General features: G+C 52.0%; 1 protein-coding gene across 3 annotated transcripts in view; it reads left to right on the top strand.

Moving 5' to 3' along the window:
• Positions 1-9,395: 9,395 nt before the first annotated feature.
• The window catches only part of CRMP1 (collapsin response mediator protein 1), a 67,728-nt gene continuing 56,820 nt past the window's right edge, over positions 9,396-20,303 (top strand). The window contains exon 1 of one of the 3 annotated variants that reach the window (XM_032493743.1): positions 9,396-9,851. In XM_032493743.1, coding sequence (XP_032349634.1) covers positions 9,471-9,851 — 381 coding nt within the window. In that variant the 5' untranslated portion in view covers positions 9,396-9,470. Of the gene's footprint in view, positions 9,852-13,715; positions 14,097-16,356; positions 16,393-20,303 lie in introns of those variants that run through there. The other 2 variants (XM_032493755.1, XM_032493750.1) reach the window with 2 other exon arrangements.

Genomic DNA, 20,303 nt, shown 5'->3' on the forward strand with positions numbered 1-20,303 from the left:
CAGAGCCCTACCTCCGCCTTTCACCTGCTAGGACTCCGGGCAGGCCAGCCACCTCTCTGACTGCAGACCCTCAGCTGTTAGATGGGGCGACGCCCCAGTTCTCACCAGCACCAGGGGAGTCAAGAACGTCAGGTGCCTGCCTGCCACATAGTAGGTGCTCAATAGAGTTTAGTTCCCCTCCTTCCTAACCAGACGTCTCCCTCTGAGGTGAAAAGGATGGCATGTTTTCCAAATAATTCCCCCCAAGAAGGAAAAATGTGGTTTCTAGCCTCCCCTGGAGCGCTTCCGGGTACACGGGTTCTTGGGGTTGAGGTGTGTCGCTCACTGGGCTCCAACCAGCAAGCATTTACTGAGCCCCACTAGGTGCTGGGCTCTGCCACAGACCTGGGTTACAGGAGAGAATGAACAGACCAAATTCCGGCTCTTGGGGACGCGCTTTACGTTAATCAGTCAGTCAGTCAATAATTGTTCATAAAGTGCCTCTTCTGAGCTGGCTTTAGGTAGGGCCCTGGCTTCACCTTCAGGGCTCAGCTCTGTTGCTGGCTATGTGCTGCCTCCGGATCCGGGCCCTGTCTGCTCCTCCGCCAGCCCCAGGCGGCATGCTTGTCCTGGGCCCCTACCTTCGCCGACCACTGGATTCCCACCCACTGTGCTGCTTCCGTGACCTCAGTCCTTCCCAGTGTCCCTGCGGGAGGCCTCTGAGCCCCTCTGGGGCCAGTGAGGCCCTCCTGAGGGGAGCAGTTGGTCCTCCCGTGCATCGGAGAGCTCAGAGACCAGGTGTGGCCCCGGCAGAGCCCTGCCTCCTTGCCTTAAGGCTTTGGGTGAAACAGGAAGGTGGATGGAAAAGGAAATTTGTCAATCTTACCGTTGTGCATAAATGTATAGGATTCGGCCTTCATCTGCTGGAGAGCGGAGAGACCACCTGGTGTGGGAGAGGGATTTGCGTTTAAAACTGAAGCACTGGCCTGGAGTCCAGGTCCTGCAGCTTCTTAGCTCCGAGGTCATGGGAAAGTCATTTCTCCTCAGTTTGCTCACCTGACCAATGGGGCAGTAAAACACCTGCCTTAGCACCTGCTGGGAGGGCAGTACATACATTGGGTGCAGAAGAACTTTGCAGACCAGTGTGATGCATACACTTTCACGTCCTTCATTCACGTCCTTCATACAATGCATATCTGCTGTGTACCTACTGTGTGCTGTTATGAACAAGGCGGTCTGTCTGATGACAAGGTCTCCAGGCTCAGGAAGAGAACTGCTTGTCAGATGGTGGTACTGTGCCTTCGTAGATTGTGATTAGCAACAGCCAGCAAGTTGGCATGGCAACGTTTCCCTGTGAACTCCTAGGCAGTGTTCTTAAAATAGGTTCACCAGAGGTGCGGCAGCCACTGAGGCACGCGGAGGCCGCGCAGTCCAACAGCGCTGCAGATGGCGTGGGTGGCCGCGCTGTCGTGTGCGCGGAGTGGTCATTGCCACGGGCCTTCCCAGGCAGGCCGATGGCGCAGTAAGTATGGCGACAGAGCCGGAAGCATCCGTTGTGAGGGCTGGAGACCTTGTTTAGTGTAAACAGCCCTGCCATCCCCCATTTTACAGGAGGGGAAACAAAAGCCCAGAGAGGTTAAGTGACGTGTGTGGTCACACAGCTTCTTGACTGTCGACGGAGCTGAGTCGGGTTCTAATGTCTTAAGCAAAGCGCTCCCACTGTGCCTCCCATGCGTGTTCTTCTGATTTGGAATTCTAGATCTGGGTCTGATGCAATTCATTTTCTAATGATTACCATCCATATGGCATCACTCAGCAACGTTTATTAGATCAAAGGCTTTCCCCACATTTCTGCCTGGGGCAGCCCTGAGTCCCGGGCTATCATGAGAACTCACCTACTTCTTGGCTAGCCTGAGATGATTACGGTTTAATCCATCCCTCCACATCCCTACCCTAGTTTCCCAGGGTGAAAATGAAGCAGCAAAGCTGATCAAAAGTTTATGAATTACTTTGTGATGAGATTACTGTATGAGCTTAGTCACTCGTCACTGCGGAGAACAGGGAGCCCAAGTCCTTTAAAAGATGTATTCCTTTCTTTCCATTTGTGTTACTCAGCAATTTATGGAGTAGACTTCATAAACTTGAGGGGGACGATTTTTACCTTCAGGCTGGTGAGCTTCTTTTAAGAGATTCACAGCTCTTGTCTAATTCCAGGGTGAAATTCCAAGTATGGAATGAGAAGTTTCTTGAGAACTCAGTCAACTTCTGAGAACAGGGTACTAGACATTTCAGACATATTTTAGATATTCAGCCTCTTTTTCTGCATTGACAGTGCCTTGCAGTGAGAAGGGATCTGGGTTGGGAGTCAGGGGGTGGGTGTAGCAGGAGCCCTGCCACACTGTCTCTCTAAGGATGCACCTGTGTGGTACAAAGGTTGCACTCCATGGTGATGATTCTTCTCCCTCTTTGCATGTTGGACTCACCTGGAGAGCAATTAGAAATCCAATGCGCAGCAATCTCTCCAGGCCACTTAGGTCAGATTGTCTTGGGTGGGTCCCAAGCAGGGGTCTTTAAAGAGCCCCCCACTGATTCTTTAATGGGCAGCCAGGGAGAGAACCGCCAGACTGGAGCCTCACAGAACTTTCGGTTCTCCCACCCCCTGGGTTAATGAAAGTCCCAGATGCCACCGTGGGTTTCTTTTTTTCATGTCAGACTCACATTTATTTTTGCTCCTTGCTGGGAAAGAGCAGTGTCCTCAGAACTGACAGGAGGAAACTTCCTATCTCTGGAATATTTTTGACCCTGAGATGGCTTTGTAACTTGACCTTTAGAGGCCAAGCTGATGAAACTATGAAAACGAAAAAGCATAGCGTGCTGCAGCGTTCAGCTGTGCCAAAGCAGAACCGGATGCCAAGCCCTTGGTGGCCAATCACAGAACGGTGACATGAAGGTTCAGATTATACAACTGAGTGACACAGTAGGCACACGAAACCAATTTCTTGGGAACAGTGGCTTACATCTTGAAATCTTCCAGAAATAGATATTCTAAGTCCACTATGATATATAAAGCCACCAGTTGTGTAAGCAAATAGAATCAGATTTCTATTCGGCACTTGCACCAATGGCCAACTGTGTTCCTATCTGGCTTTGAAATAAATTCTTTGGAAATTTTTTGGTACCTTAAGGAGGCGGAGAAGAAGAAACCTCTGGGGTTTGCTCATGTATTTAATCCTCTTTCTTCTTATATGAGAATGTCTAGAAAAGAGAGAGTGTGTGCCTTGGACCTAAAACTGCTTTTAAACAGTCAATAGGCTTAGGATGGAAGGATTGGGTTTTCTTTATCCCATATGATTTTCCCTAAATCCGACTCTGGTTTCAGCAAGCACAGCTCCCATCCAAATCTGACGTCTGCAGCCTTGGTGCAAATGTTTTACACAGAGTCACGGGAAGACTGATGGCAGAATTGCTACCATCAAAATCACGTTTGCTTCAATAACATTTTTTTGTCTTTGAAAAACATCATCAGGCTATGCCCAAAGGTGGGCTGATGAAACCTTTATATGGTGGTAGAATAGGGGAAGAGAAAGACACATGGGTAGGGTTGTTTAAAAGGGGGGGAATCTTTGGTATCAACTCTGTATCAATATTTTCTTTTTAAAGTAATATAATACAATGTTTGCAAATATGACACTGAAAGTGATGGGGACAATAAATATCTATGCTGTGATGTTATAACTATTAACTATTAGACTTTGCATTGGGACAAGGGCAAGTTCTGCCTCTCATAGAGACTGGAGAATCGGTTATGGGCCAGATACATGGGGTTCCAGCCAGGACTTTGCGACCAACTGATTGTGCAAACTTGGACAGTATACTTACCTCTCTGTCTCAAAGTCCCCCGCAGAAACGTCAGGGAAGGTGTGAGCCTTAATGAGACAGCACGTGGTGTCTAAAGCACTCAGCACGTGTTAGTGCTCTGTGGATGTTGAGAACCTCCTCTCAACATTTGGAAAATGATGCAGACGCACTTCAGTGCAACAGTGGGGCATGCACCACCCATCTGAGTTGGGCGACTAAGACGATCTCCCAACGTTCAGGTTTGTACAACCAACTTTTGCTGGTGAGGCAGGACAGGGACTTGGGTGTCACTGGCAAAGGCAATGAGCAAGACTTGAGCGTTCATTTTGGCAGAACCTCCCTGATCTCCTCACTCTTCCAGGTGGAATCCTGGGCAGCTATCACATGAGAGCTGTGAAGCACAGACATCAATTTGGAAATTGTGTGCTTTTGCACTAGATCCCACATGCACAATAACGTTACCCCTTGCAACTGCATGAATCTCAAAGGACTCCTATATTATATGTCTCTATGAATAAACACAGGGTCAGAATTTTGGCAATCCATGCTCTGCCCCTCCCTTCAGTTACAAGCGTTGGTTCCCATGGGAATGGTCTGGCAACAAAGGCAGACCTCCCTTCCTTTCGGATGTTCTTCAGTGGGACGCTCTCTTGGGTTCTGAAGCAGCGGCTGTCCCCAGACTCCTGCCTGCAGCAAAATGAACAGAGTGCTCAGTTCTCAGTCCTCGGAGACGCCCGCCAGATTCTTGACCCGTTGTGAATCTGAATCAGGCTCCACAGTCCCTTCTGGGTTTTCGAGATTTGTAATGATTGTTCAATCTTGTGTAAAATAGGCTGGCATTTTCTCTTGTTATCAAGATGTATTTTTCTATGTTAGTTAAATGTATAATTTGTGTAATTTTGTACATTAAAATGTATCCTTTTTCACAATTAAAGTTTTTTTCCCTTTTGAATGTTTAATTTATTGACGGTTCATTACAAGGTGCTGTCGACACTGGCCCAATACAAAAAGGCAATGACTTCAAGCCTCTTTGATCATTTGGAATAAATGATCTTCTCAGAAGTCAGATCTACTTTGCACAAGTAACAAACTGATTTCCTGTACGATCCATTATATGCCTGTATTAGTTTACTATTTTTGCTGTAATAAGTTGCCATCAACCTAGGGGCTTACAAGAACACATACTTATTATCTTATGGTTCTGGAGATCAGAAGTCTGAAACAGGTCTCACTGGGCTAAAGTCAAGGTATTGGCAGGACCGCGTTCCTTCTGGGGGCCCTAGGGGAGAACTGGCGTCCTGACCTTTTCCAGCTTCTGGAAGCTGCCTGCATTCTTTGGCTCAGGCTCTCTTCCTCCATCTTCAGAGCCTGCAGCATCGCATCTTCAAATCTCTCTCTGCTTCTGTTGTCACATCACCTCCGCTGACCCTGACCCTCCTTCTTTCCTTCCTCTTCCACTTCTAAGGACCCTGTGATTACATCAGGCCAACCTGAATAATCCAGCATAATCTCCCATCTCAAGACCCTGAGCTTTATGACATCTGCACGTTACCTTTTGCCTTGTAAGGTCACATACACACAGGCTCCGGGGATTAGGAGCTGGACAGCTTTGGGAAGGGGGCATTATTATGTTACCACAGTCCCCCGTGAACTGATCTGGAGGCAGCAGAAAAACAGTAAACATTTTAGAATCAAACAGGCTTGAAATTGAACTGTACGTCTGCCGCTTGCTGACCACATAACTTTAGGGAGCTTGCTTTCCTTCTCTGAACTTCTTTTCTCATATCCAAAATGAGAGCCAATAATCTATTGCTCCCCTCACAGATTTGCTAAAAGGATCACACACCTAACAATAAACTACAGCTCCTTTTCCCTCAGTTTTGGAAAACATTCTTTTTACAACTGACTTTTTAATCTATTTTTTTATTTGCCAAAAAAAGGTCCTGATGGAGAACGAGCATCAGAGCCGAGTGGCGTCTCCCGTCCTCTCCCTGCAGCCCTCTGACGCGGCCCCTCTGTCCTCTGCCATCGCCCCAGAAGGCTTCCTGGCCTGGCAGGATGAGCTGCAGGCTTGTCTTTCACTGGATGTCGCGGCTTGATTGACCACTCTTCCCCTGGAGGGCTGAGAGCAGTCAGGGGACAGGACGGGGAGGGTCACAGCAGTCCTCTGCCCTGACAGCACTTTGCCCAGGTTTCCAGGGTTTTCTTCTGTTGAACTCCGCCACACACCGCTCCCCCGCACCTCCCTGCAGGCTGGCGGCTGCATTTCCTAACTTACACCCCAGCTTGGTTTCCTGCCCCGCTTCCTCTGTCACACTGGGGTTACTGGCCTTGAGACTGAGGAGATGTTGTAGAAAGGACTCAGACAAGCCTGAGGCTGAGCCCCAGCGTGGTCAGCTACCTTGAGCAGTGGGTTTGAGGTTTGTCACTCAGCCTGCCAGCCTGAAAATGGAGGTGGCATCGTCTGTCATGTGGGAGTCCCGAAAGCAGAACTGATGTGTGGAAATGAACCCTGTATTCAGAGACCTTTGCATATGGTAGGCACTCAGTCAAAGTCAGATCTGCCTCCTTTCAACGGGAGGAGAGATGCGGGAGAAAACAAGGGGTGTGGATGGCCGAGATGTGTGTGGGATGAATGTGGAATTATCAGTTGCCCAAGATGGCATGGAGGACAGGATTCTAACTCAAAAATCTAGACTCTTCTAACTCTGCCACGTCCATTCCTTTGTCTCCCCTTTCCCCGTGGGAGCTCTTCAGTCAGACATCCTAGGGAGGGTAAGGGATACTGGTTAAGATGCAGACTCTGGGACCAGACCACTGCATTTAAATCCTAAGTGGCATCATTTACCAGTTGTGATCCTGGGAAAGTCATTTATCTCTCTGAGCTTCAGTTTTCTCATCTGTAAACTGAGGCTAAAACAGTACCTATCACAAAGGTCACTGTGAGGCTTAAAAGAGTAACCATATGTAAGTACCTACAATGGTCCTTGACACGTAGCAAACTCTATAAGTGGGAATTATTATCCTCCTTTCCTGCTTCTCCATAAAGACAACTTGTTCCCTCTTCCTTCCTGGGTCACCCTCTCCTAGTCTTGACAACTGCCTTGCCCGTTCTTACAATGAAGAGGGTTTTCTTGCAAAGTTACTGAGGTTGCCATCACCAGCGGTACTTAAACAAAGCCTGAGAGACAGTATCCTCAGGACGTGAGAGCCAATTCAGGCATATAGCACTAAGATTGAACTCAAAGTTTCATCTAACTCAGATTCTTGGATTCTCTGATATTTCTGTGGGTTTAGTCACCATGAGTATTTTGGGAGCTTTAGAAGAAGTTTCTATGTGGTCTTCAATATGAAATTTCCTTCTCTGGAATGTTCTAGGAACAGAATTTCACAGGACAGATACAAGTTTTCATTGAAAACACACTTGCACAGCAACCCAGAGTCTTGCAGGCCCCAAGAGGACTATCTGTCATGGAAATCTGTGCAGGTGCCCAGGGGCAGAGAAGGGAGGGGAACAGGATAGGGTGGGTAGAAGAGAGTGGATGGAGGCGGGGGTGATGGTGGTAAATAGTCTCTGTTCTTATTTATGGTTAGCGCTCCCCTACTCTAATATATGCTTCTTGAAGGCAGGGACTTTATAAATACTCATCTCTGTATTCCCAGTATTACTTTCTCAAGCACAGAAAAGGACCTGCTATGTGCCCACTGAATTCCAGACCTGGCTGAGCACAGTGAGATCTGAAGTACTAGGCAACTGCTTCATTCTCCTCTCCTGTTTCCTCATCTGTCCAGTAGAGAAGTAACAACACCCACTTACTGCACAGACCAGCTTGTTGAAAGGTGGTAAGTGTGGGAAGGTGACAGTGAAGCCATGGAGCCAATACCCCAAGTCCTCAATGTATGGGTCTCAGCACAGAAAGAATGAGAGTGTGAATCTGGAAATCTGTCTGTCTGGGACTCCAAGAACCAATGGGACCAGGTGCTGAAGGGACAGTTCCCAGCACTCGGAGGGGTGGGGGTGTGGCACAAGGCACTGAAGCTCCCAGCTGGGTCCTCCACCCAGCCTGATGCTATGTGTCTGGACTTGCCCGTGGAGGGGGCTGGCAGCTGGCGACTCTGCTCGTCCAGAAAGAGCAGCTGGGACCACAGTGTCCCTGGAGACTCTTAGGACCCTCTGCCTGATAATAATCGGGGAGAAATGAGGAGGGGTGTTTAGCAAAGGCACACGGCACCTGGCTTTGAAGACGGGTAGAGCGATCCCCAGGCCCCACGCCCTCCCCCTGGCCCTGGTCAGAGGAAGCCTGGGGCCCCAAGGCCGCAAGCTCCTAGCTCAGCAAGAATAGGTTGCATCAGGGGTCATGGGAGGTGGCCCTGGACTGGGGAATATTTGTCTGTCTGGGTGACTGACAAGAGCCGGTGCATGTGTGTGAAATGATCAGTTCCTTTGTGTGTCTTTTTCTGGAGCGTTTCTATTTCAGCTCCTGACCTCCCTTATTTCTGGTACGGATTTGTGTGTGGGCGTCCTGGCGGGGTTTACATGTGTGGAGTCATCTTGTGAGTTTGCCTTTGGTATGAGGGCGAGAAAATCTCTTTGTTGTGTGGGTGGTGCAGGAGTGAGCCCGGTGTACACGTGTGAGTCATTGGTTCATGTGCAAGAGTGTATTTCTCTTGTCTGTCAGCGTGAATGTGGTCCCGGCACATCCCTCTTGCCTGACTGTTCATCCTGCCAGGCGCGTAGCCCTGTCTGGTACATGATGTGTGTGTTTGTCTCCTTCTCCTTAGAACGTCAGCTCCCGGAGGGCAGGACTTGGTCTATTTCGTTCACGGCGCTGCCCCCAGCACCAACAACGTGGTAGGCACCGGTGGGCTCTCAATATAATAGTGCTGAGTGAATGAATGCGGTGACCGATGTGTGAATGCTTCTCTGGTTGTGCAATCAATCTCCGTGTGATGCGGTGCATACGCCGGCTTCGCTGACTGAGAATTTCTGGGGTGTGTGTGTGTGTGTGTGTGTGTGTGTGTGTGTGTGTGTGTGTGTAATTGACTCGGAATATGTACAAGTATGTATATGTGTGCAAAATTGTCTATGATGTGCGTGAACGAGCCTGCGTGTATCTGGGGAGCGTGTGTGTAATCGATTCCCGCATATGCCAGCCCGTTAGTGCATCTCGCACGTGCCCGTATGGCGTAATTGTCTGCTGTGCTAGTACCAACCTGTGTGTGCCTTGGGAGTGTGTGAGTGCGTGCTCGCCGTTCGCACCCCCGGCTCCCCTCGAGCCCTCAGCTCGGCCTGGGGGCAGAGAGTGGGGGTGCGGCGAGGGCACTGCGGTTCGGCTGCCCGCCCTCGGCGCTGCGGCGAGGGCACGTCATCGTCTCTCCCTGCCCTCGCCGCGGTCCCCGCCTCCCGATCCTTTGTAGCGGGCGGCTGCGCTCATCCACAGCCGCCCGGAGGCCCCGCCCCAGCCCCTCCTCGGCCCCGCCCCACAGCGCGCCCCGCCTCTCCCCTACCCTCCCCGGGCCGCAGTCGCTCCTGGGCAGCCGCGGGCCCGCACCGAGCGCGGAGCGCGGCGCACGGCGGTGGCTAGGGCCGTGGGCAGGCGGGCGCGCGGGTGGGCGGCCGGTTTTGGACCGGTATGGCGGACCGCCGGCGCGGGTGGAACACGGAGGACGACCTGCCCGTGTATCTGGCGCGACCGGGCAGCGCGGCGCAGACCCCGCGCCAGAAGTACGGCGGCATGTTCGCCGCGGTGGAGGGCGCCTACGAGAATAAGACCATCGACTTCGACGCGTACAGCGTGGGCCGCCGCGGCTCGGCGCGCACGCCGCGCAGTGCTGGCCGGCTCGACTCTGTCGGCCTGCCGGGGCCCGGCGGTAGCGAGGACACGGCCAGCGACGTGAGCGAGCCCTCGGGCTCGGCCGTCAGCTCGCCAGGCGAGCGCGACGAGCGACCCCCTGCGCTGCGCATCCGCTGCCCCGCGCCCCGCGACCTGCCACTCGGCCGGGACAATGGCCAGGTACCCTCGGGGCGCGCGTGGGCCGGACGGAAGGGGCGGGGCCCTCGGGCGCCTGGGCGTGGGGCCGCCTGAGGGCAGTGCCCGGGCCGGAGTGCTGTGGTGACTGCCACCAGGCTTGGGAGAGCTCCAGAAGGCCCTTCCCTCACCCCATCATATAGGAGGTCTTGGAGAGGTGGTGCGACTCGGTCAGGGTTGGCCAGCATAGTCCGGGAGACTCCAAAGGGTCCTTCGAGATCCAGTCCCCCTCTCCTCCTCTGCAGAAAAGCAGAGCGAGGTTCTGAAAAGGGAAGTAAGTTGGCTAAAACCGCCACATGGCTCCTTAAAACGCAGCAGTACCTCTGGGGTTAATTTCATCCAAGGCTCCCTACTCTCTGCTTTATGAAAAGCCGGGGAGCTCCGTTCCTCATTCATCCCTTCATTTATTCACTCACTCATTAGTAATTATAGAGCACCTGCTAGGTACCAGGCGCTAGGAGAGGTTCCCTGAAATGCCTGTGGTCACAGGGCTTAAAGCTTAAGCCTTTCCTGAGTGCTCCCCTCTGTGCTTTCTGAGGGAAATATCTGGTGAAAGATTTAGATCGTCTGGCAGATAGAACTGGAAACCACTACCCGCAATCACCGACATCTTCAGGGACGCCCCTGAATACCACAGCACGACGCCAGTGTGCTCACTTCACAGAGCAAGCTGGAGGCAGAGCGGGGATTTGATCTGGGGTCAATAGCTTCCTAGACTCGGAGGTTTTTTCCCCCCTATGAAAGTGGGGAAACATCAGGGAGAGGGAACTTCAAGCCTTGGGCCCTATGGCTCTTGTCCCTTTAGCTGGGGGTCGCCAGGGCACTGCGGGAGGAACGGTGGATAGACGACACAGCTTCGGGATATATGGTCGAGGTGCTTGGACAACGGAAGTTGGAGTACCCGAGGGCTGGCGAGCTGTCGGTTTAACCCAGAACTTCCAGTCTGAGCACTGCTCAGGTTCCAGGCCCCTGATAGGTGCTGGGATCCCTGCACAGCACTCCGGCCCCACCCTGGGTCAGGGTGGGTGACAAATTCACTGTGAAAATTAAATGAGTTAATGCTGCTAGGTAGTGAGCACTCAATAAATGTTCGTTGTTTATTATATGAGTTTTATCATTATCATTTTTATTAACCCTTCTCCCCTTAAATGCTATGAGAGGCATAAAGTGAACCGGAGGAGGCAGAGCTTGATCTAGGAGGGCTTTCTTGAGAAGTGGGGGCTGGGTCAGCCTGTGGCTGCTACAACCCAATAGTGGGTCTCCTCCTGCCCCCAATCCCCAACGCCCCAGGCTTTCTGTCCCGGTAACTCGGGAACTCTCCGTGGTCCTGAATCCGGCGCCTCGCAAGAGGAAGGTCTACAGTGAGGGGGTGTGTGGTGGAGGTGGGGGCGAGAAATGGGGATATCGAAAGTGTCCCGTCTCCTTGTCCCAACCCCTTCTGTATCTCTTCCTGCCCACCTCCTTCTCTGGTGGCTGACCTCGCTTGGGATCCAGGCTTCAGAGCCTAAGCGGGAGGCTTCAGAGCCACGGACTGAGAAGCCGGGGCCAATACCGGAGAACCCTGGTTTCCAGTCAAGGTACTGCGCCCTCTTGAGCTTCAGCTTCCTCATCTGTGAAATGGGGGTGGCATCTCCCAGACTTCCTCAAGGCGTGAAGGAGTATCAGGGAGGCGAGAGCGCTTTGTGTACGGCTGGGAGCTGTGGAAAGCGTCCCTGATGGAGCTGCAGTCAATGTCACCAACGCCACCATCTCCCCTGGGCTGTCTGGGACGGCTTCGCAGCCGTGCTTCAGCGCTTGGGGACGCTGGTTGCTTCACCTCTTCCATTCTTCCTTCCTCTCCCCCTCTAGCCCTCTCTCCCCTTTCGCCATGGCTTCGCGGGTACTGGACAAAAGGCAGCGCCTCCGGCGCTCCGAGGGCTTCAGAAGCTCTCGAGGTTCGGGACTGTGTAGCCAAGGGGCTCATGGTCTCCCTGAGGGGAACGTTTTACTTTCTGAGAGCTGAGGGGCCACGGGGTTCGGATTCCGGGGCGGGCCTCGCTGATTCTACGTTTTGCAGAGGGTACCGAGGCCCTTCCCCCGCCCATAAAGCTCTTTCCTGGGGAGGGAGGAGGGGTTTCTGCGGCGCAGGCGCAGCGCTTGCGGAGGCCCAAGGCTGAGCGACTGCGGAGCTTTGTACCCGGGAATTCCGCTCGGGAGCCGTGGTCTTTTTGGCCAACAGCGGACCCATGCCCCTCCCTCGATATGCACGTGGTCTTGTCCCCACCCCTGGAGCATACCTGACCAGACTCAACCGTGGGGACGCCCTGGTTCCTGGAACCTAGGACTTAGCAACGCTGTGGAAGGGAATATGGAGTCTGGGAGAGGAAGACCTGAAATTTCCGGTCAGCAACAAGAATATAGGACCCAGCAGAGCCAAGGCTGAAATGAATGAGTGTAGGAGAATGCGCTCTAGAGGAGGCGTGCAGGAACGTGGCTTCTAGATATGCTCTGCTGCAGCTAATATGCTTTGTACCTGAGATACCATTTTACCTCTGTATGCCTCAATTTCCCACCTGTGAAATGGGAAGCTTAGGGCCTAGTGTTCCTGGAATACTAAGCTGCTTCTCTTTTGTGAACATATAACCCCATCTCCGTTTTAAGGACCAGGCATCTCTGGCCTCTGGTCCTGGACTGGAGGACTGGCCCCCAGGTGGCAGTGGAGGTAAGAGCTTCAGGCCCTAACTTGAGTGGTGGGGGCTTTTCCATGATTAGCACACCCGCCCTCTGGGTGGCAACTTGACAGTAAAAAAGATGGGGTCTTTTTATAGAACCTGCAGGTTTGGATTTTGTAGGCAGAAAGTGAGGTTGGCATTTTAATCTGCCTGGAGATTTGGGGCACCTGTCTAGTGCTGTGGGGGCTTGCTAGGGCTCCCCTCTTATCTCCCTGTCCCCTCTTTACTTTTCTCCTATCAAGAAGTTTAACATGCTATGCCCTGGTCTCCTGCCCACCTCTCCCCAAAGCAACATCTGGATTATGGGTGCCAGGGCTGGTGTCCACTGGGAGGCAGGACATTCTGTTCGCCACCTTCCCCCTAGCCTGTCCTGGGGGCTGTGGAGACCTTAGTGCTAATGGTCTGGCTGTCCAATCAGCAATCACTGTCTGGTAGACAGGGCTGTGGGGGTGACCTGTTGGTCCCAGTACCTGGGGGCTGTGTGATGAGCAGGGCTGCAGGCAGTAGAGCAGGTCAGCCACTCATTAGGGCCTAAGCCTCCCTGCTGCAGGGAGGTTCCTGCTGAGTCTGGTTCAACGATGGGAGAGGGTGGCAGGGAAAGGCTTTATGGAGAAGCCGTTGGCAGTAAGTCAGAGAGAATAGGTAAGCTTATGTCTGAGCTAAGATATTAAGAGAAGGTACGGCTGGAATAAAGGCTTGGACTTGGGGCTGGAAATCTGCTTGGTCTATTCAGGGAGTTATCACAGAGGATGGACAAACGGAGGCTGGAGGCTGCGGAAAGGCCAAAGGGGGGCGGCCGCTGGGCCAGATCCTGGAGAGCCTGAATGCTCCAGCAGCTGGGGGTGGGGGTGAGGGGGAGGTTCTAGGCACCCGGCTCACACTCCCTCCCTCAGGCACGTGTTCCAGGGAGGCCCCCAGATGCGGCGCACCACACCTGTGGCGCTGCCCACAGTCTCTGCCAGCGCATCCGAAGTCCGTCTCTGGCTTTTAAAAGAGCCCTGAAAACCAGACCTACCCAATCGCGAGAGCGAGGCTGGGGCCCAGCTGAGGGCGTGTGCGCGGGGCGGGGGTCGGCGGGGCTGGGCGGTTGGTGGGGCGGGGGGCGGAGTGGGGGAGATCGGAAGGCAAGCGCTTCCTGGTTCGAGCCGAGAGGGGCGAATCCGGCTCGGCTCCGCGCCGCCGGGAGGAGCTGTCTGTCTGCAGCCCCCTCCTCCCGCCCTCGTCTCTCCCTCCTCCTCCCGCCCTCCTCGCGGAGCCGGGCGGTGCTGGCAGCCGAGCGGCGGCGGCGGCGGGCGGGCCGAGCAGCCGGGGCAGCCGGGCGCGTGGGCAGCCGCACGCGCCGAGCCTCCGTCCCTCTCTTTACTGGGCCCAGGCCTTTGTCACCGCGCCCGTGCAGAGCGGAACCGCTCAAGGGAGCCGGACAGAGCGAAAGCCAGCCCCACAGGTTCACCCGCCGGGCCGAGGGCGCCAGAGCGGGGCCATGTCTTACCAGGGCAAGAAGAGCATTCCGCACATCACGGTAAGCTGGGCCCCCGCCTCTGCCTCGCCGTTCTTTGTGCGGTGGAGGTGGTCTCCGCCAGGGTCGGGATCCGCTGGGGGACCTCAGGGGCGGCCCCCGGAGGTTTCCTGCGTCGCCGCGGGTAGGGCGGGGCCGGTCTCGGCTTTGCAGCCCCCTCCCCCAAGCATCTGGGGACAATGGGGGGGAGGGGAGCCCCGCGTGGCGGGGCGGGGCTGGAGCCTCAGGCCCCTCTCCCCGCGGGCTTGCAGCCCCCTCCCCCCACGGGATGTGCCTGAGGATGGCGTGGACTGGGAGGTTGCAGAGCTGAACAAAAGAGGGAGGGGCGCGGGGGTCCGAACACCCTCCATCCAGCCTTGGAGCTGAGCCTCCAGAGTGCAGCCTTTGCACCGTCCAGCTCTTGCGCCTCGCAGCAGAGTTCCTTCCCCGCCAGAGGGAGGAAAGAAATCGACCACCGTTCCCCACTCCCCGCCCATAATGATGGAGTGGAAGTCTGGACCTAGAGACAGCGCCATGATAGAAGCGCCCCTCCCATTCGTCCCCGCAACTAAAAATAGCCTAATGGGCCAGCACTGGCGGCCCCGGAGGGGTTAACGCTGGGGTGCGGGAATGGGAGTGGGGACTGAGCTGTACTCTATGTCCCTGGGTGTGGCCGGAAACAAAGGAACCCAGGTCTTCCTGCTTTGTCTCAGGGTGGGGAGCTGAGGGGACAGCCGATTCAGAAACCTCCACCCCATTCCCTGCCTGGCATGAGAATTGAACCAAGCCATTCCTGAGAGATGTGGACCACAGGTGCTGGTGAAGCCCACGGGCCTTGGGTGGCTGGTGTCTGAGCAGCCAGGTACTAGGAGGCAGGATTCTGAGCGTAATTGAATCCTCCGGGGATTCCATGCCTGAGGTTTAAAGACAGGAAACCCAGCATCCTCATTTATCCAGGCTTAGAGATGGCCCCAGAGCATCTTGGAGAGAGTAGCTTTGGGTAGAGGGGAAGGAGCTGACATTCCCCACTCGTCTGCCCAGTGTATTGTGGACCTTGCCTTATTGAATCTTCTCAGTAAATCTTTTGAAGGAAGCATTGTCCACATGAAGCTCTCAGAGGCTGCAGCAGTGGCTGGAGGTGCAACTGAGAGGAAGGCTGGGAGGGAACTGGACCCATACCTCTCCAGAACAGGCCTGCATTCTGCCCTTCTGGGCTGAGTCTCCTCTTAGGAAGCCCCTCCTGCGTCCTGCTTCAGGTTTTGTCAGCCGACCTTTGCAGAGTTACCATCCAGCAGTGTGACCCCTGAGGGTGGGACCACCTCTTCCCCATCCCTAATCCTTGCCCTCTGAGACATGGAGATGTAAGTGACCAGTCACTTAACACTGTTGTCGGCTAAGAATCAATGGAAGGGATGGAGTTGTCCTAGGCTAGGCAGTGGGAGGAATGAACTGGATATTTATATGAGCAGGTCCAGGCTTTGGGACTCTCCAGCCCTGCCCCCGGGGGACCCGAGGCAGGAGATGGAGGTAGAGGTGATGCAGTGACTGATGAGTTCTGGAGCCCCAGGTCCCTTTGTGTCTGTGGCCCCCCGCAGGTCTGTGCCCTGTTCCGGACCCCAGTTTCTAAGAAGGAAGTTGAGCAAGATGGGCTTTGAGGCAGATGTATGTGAACAGTGCCTCCTAAGTTGTCCAGTTCTGTCACCCTGCCTTCTGGCTGTGGCCCTCCAGAGTGGAGATGAACTGCCCAGGCTTTAGCACCAGATGGATCTGGGTTTGCCTCCCTGCTCTGCCACCTCTCTGAGCCTCTGTGCTCTGATATCCAAAGTGGGCCTAGCACTGGCCATTTGATAGGACCCTTGGGCGTCCAAGAGGACCCTGGCAAAGCGCTTTGTGTTTGGTAGGCACAGAGCAAGGGCTTCAGAACTGCTGGCTGATCCTGCTGCTTTAGCCGTTTGAGTGAAGCAAGTAGTCCACTCATGTATAAGAGAGAATCAAACGGAGTGACTCCGACAGCTTCAATAGCATGGGGAAGAGAGATGCTGAAAACTACGCTCAGTTACTGGGAAAGTAGCCCTTGATGAGTCATTCATCTTTTGTTTGGTCCACATAGTTCACTCCAGCTAGAAAGATTTGTGGTTTAAAGGAGAAACCAGAGAGGATGGCCTTGGACGGAGCTCCTTTGTAGGACGCACAGCTTCCTGAGGATCCTTTGCTGATAATGTTCGTGTTGTGACAGGAACCAGAATGCCATTAAATGAATGGACGGGCATTGTGGCTTTACACATGCTATACCCTTATCATGTTCAATATTACCCAATTGGTAAGTGACTAAGAACAATAAGCACCTGGTCTGTGCCGGGCACTGTGCAGGGTGCTAGGGAAAGAGGGTATGAGATGGGCATGCCCTTGCCTTCCCAGGGTTTAGCAAAGACTGACATTTCAGCCTGAAATTGCAGCGAAGTGTGGGGGTGTTGTAAGGGGTGGTATGGGAAGCCAGGGAGACCACAGCAGGAACACCCAGCCTCGTCCTGGGATGCGGAGGGAGACAGAGGGGAGGAAGGGGGTTCTGTGTGACGTGGGGGAAGGCCCCAAGGCAAAAGAGTGTGATCCCTTGGAAAAACCGAAGGAAAGTCAGCATGACAGGAGCCTGACCTCTGCATCCAAGTGCAGCTTCTCTGAGCAGTTCGAGCAAATCCTGGAGACAGTTAAGATGTTTTGGCAGCCCTGGTGTGTGTGATCTGTGGAGGGACCCAGAAGGCTTAGAAAAGGATCAAGATTTAAAAAAAAAAAAAAAAAAGACCAGCTGCATCCCCAGGTCCCCACCTGCTTGATGTTTTCTCACTCTGTGCCCCCCTGAGCCTCAGCCTGCCCACCTGAACAAAGCGGGTAAGGTCCCAGCTTTGGCAGTGAAATCAGAGATAGGAGAGGGTATGTGAGCAGAGGAGGAGGAGGGACATCCCAGACAGTGCACAGTGAGGACCGAGGCGGGAGCAGGGCTGAATCACGAAAACACTCTACTCATGTTGACTGCGGTGTCTTTTCCTCTTTCCTCCACCTTAGCCTTCTTCTGAGATACAAGAGTAGCCTGATTGAAAAGAGGGGAAAAGCTTGGCTTCAGCCCCCAAGGATTGTTTAAAATATTAATAAAGCTCTCTTTTCATGTGTGGCTTTTTAAAAAGATTAATGGGGCAGCCAGAATTCATTTAGCTAAAGCTGTTTTTCGGTGCCTACTGTGGTGGTTAAGCAAGTAGAGCATCCTGGGCGTGGCTCTGAGCAAACAAAGGCACAGGGCTCGTGGCCCCTCGGAATCTTTCTGTCCCCACAGAGCCACGGAAGAGGGTGGCAAGAGTGTCTACCATGACGGTTAAGAATTATTGTTATTACAAATAAGACTTCGTGAGTACTGACCATTTGTGATTTTGCAGACTGTGACGGCAATCAGGACCCCTGTGATCATTTACTGGGTTTTCAGAACAGTCCTATGAGGAAGACAGCCTGTTTTCCAAAGAGTAAACTGAGGATTAGAGACTTTAAAGCTTCATCAGTGGCCCGTGGAGGAATGAAGAGATCCGATTCAGGCAGGGAGGGTAGACGGGCTGGTCTCCTTGCTAAGATAGTCACTGTCTGATTGAAATCTGTGTGTGTGTGTGTGTGAGTGTGTGAGTGTGTGTGTGTGTGTGTGTGTGTGTGTGTGAGTGTGTGTGTGAGTGTGTGTGTGTGTGTGTGTGTGTGTGTGTGTGTGAGATCAAACAGTGAAGATGAGCAGGGAAGAAAGGTACCAATAAGTAAAAACTACATCAGCCTGAGTTCGTTACTGTAATGGACAAATATGCAAAAAAACCTACTTCTTCCTGAGGGTGACGCTCAGCCTATCTATAAATATTTAGTTTATCTTCCTGCCTTTTTATGCAAAGGATTTGAGATGCCTTCAGTGATTTGTCACACACCTAGTGCAATCAGATGGAAGTAGGATACCAAGAATGAAGGTCAAGGAAGAGCAGAGACCAAACCTGCCAGCAATTCAGACCACTGGAGGTGTGCGCCTGGGCACCTGACTCAGAGTCTCATTCTGACTCAGAGCTTCTGTCATCCAGGGCAGAGAAAGAGACCCTACTGGTTTGGTCAAGGTTATGATCAGGCAGGGAGAAGTGGGCCATAGTCTTAGGGGAAATTTTATATTTTATTTTATTTTATTTTATTTTATTTTATTTTATTTTATTTCATTTCATTTTATTTTATTTTTTATTTTTCGTATATATATTTTTCATTAAAGTATGGTCAGTTTACAATGTTTTGGGGAAAATTATTTTAAATTAAATTCTTTAAAAGTGTTTCAGAGGGCATAAAAGTGATACTGAGTTAGGGTATCTTCCATAACATAATTATGGCAACTTAGCCCTGACTGCCTGTTTCTTGTAATAAACTTGGCCAAGACTGAATACATGGAAACACATGACATGACATATGTGAATGTGCCGGGCACATAGTCAGTGGCTAACAGGTGATAGTTCCCTTCCCTGAACTCAGGCTCTCTCTTTGAGGAAATGAAAATTCAGAATGACGGGTGATCAGTGAGTGTTAACTGGATATCTGTCTGTTCCTTGAACTGTGCAGGGTATGATGGGCAGTTAAAAATACATATTTTTATTTACATGACCCTGACCTTGAGAAGCTTTCCATCTAAGTGAAAAATTGCACATGCATAGAATGACTTCAAAATGACTGGAGGGTAAACTGTGGACTAAATCACAGGTGTTAGAGTAATTCAGAGAAAGGAGAACTCATCGTTGGCAGAAGCAATAGGAGGTGGCCTTTTGGGGCTTGGGGGATGGAGTGAGCTAGGTGTTGAGGGATTTGATTGGTAGAGACAAAGGAAGAGCATGCAAAGCAGGGGGAACAGCATGGACAAGACCTGGGCTGGGAAATGAATATGGTCAGAAGAGAGTAAGGATTTTTACATTGTTAATTCAAGGCGTGAGGAACTTGAAGTAAATTTGAATGGCTGGGAGATCGAGGGGGTTCTACAAGGCTTTGTAAGTCAGACAAAATACACCCAAAGTGATGGAAATAGCACGTGGGGTTTAAATCTGGCTCAAATGTGAATGGGATATTTGACCTTGGACAAGTCAGTTCTTCTCTGAGCTTCAGATTACTTTTCTTTACAAAGTTGAATTAGGTAATTCAGCTCCAAGTTATAGGGTACTCTGACTTTATTCTGTGGTAATAGGAAGCCTCTGGAAGTTCTTGAGGTGAGAAGATGGTGTGATAAAGGCAGCATGGAAGAATGTGGATTCTGAAGCTTGACTATCTGGGTTTGAATTCTAGCTGTTACACTTACTGGCTGTGCAATTTGGGCAAATTTTTGGGCAAATTTTCTCTGTGCAGCAATTTTCTCACTTGTAAAATGGGAAAATATTAATACTGCATAGGGGTTTTTCCCTGAGAATTAAATGATTTAATATATGCAAGATGCTTAGAATAGCACCTGCACATAGTATGCACTCTGTGGGCTCGCTGTTATTATTCTTACTGTGGGATGGTGTATTAGTCAGCTTTGTTCCATAGCAAACAATCCCAAAGTCACAATGGTTTTCAACAACATACATTTATTTCTTGCTCAAGCTGCATGAGGGCCTGGATTGGCTGTAGCTTTGCCCCTGGCTGCTGTGAATAGTGGCTCTGCTTGTATCTACTCACCTTGACCCAGGCTGAGGAGAGCACAGAGAATGGAAGCACAAGAGACTAGTATCAACCTGAAATGCCTTTAAGAACTTCTTTTTAACTGTGGCCCTTTCATATCTGCTCATAGCCATTGGCTAAAGCAAGTCACATAATCAAGGCATGAAGTGAGGAGGAGAAGCCCAATGTTAGTCTTTCTGGAGGAGACATGAGGACTAAATGTGTACATTCTGGCCCACTAAGAGATGCTAATAAACACCTCTTGGAGCTGATAATGGGGTGGTCAGAAAGTGTAATGGATGAGTTTGGAAGAAAAGATCTGCATTGGTTCCCAGGCTGAATCAGAGTTGAGAAAGAGCATCAAATTGAGGTGTCTCACTGGGCAACTAAAACACAGAATGGGATGGGGATGAGAGGCAAGGCCCAGAGATAGAGATTAGGGACCTATGTATAAGAGGCACTGGTAGAAAATAGGAAAATGTGAGATATTCCAGCAACCAGTGGTTCTCAGCCCATGTGTTTCTATGAGCACGGTGATGTATTGAAAAAGTC

The sequence above is a fragment of the Camelus ferus genome, chromosome 2 (assembly GCF_009834535.1).
Source record: "Camelus ferus isolate YT-003-E chromosome 2, BCGSAC_Cfer_1.0, whole genome shotgun sequence".
Lineage (NCBI taxonomy): Eukaryota > Metazoa > Chordata > Mammalia > Artiodactyla > Camelidae > Camelus > Camelus ferus.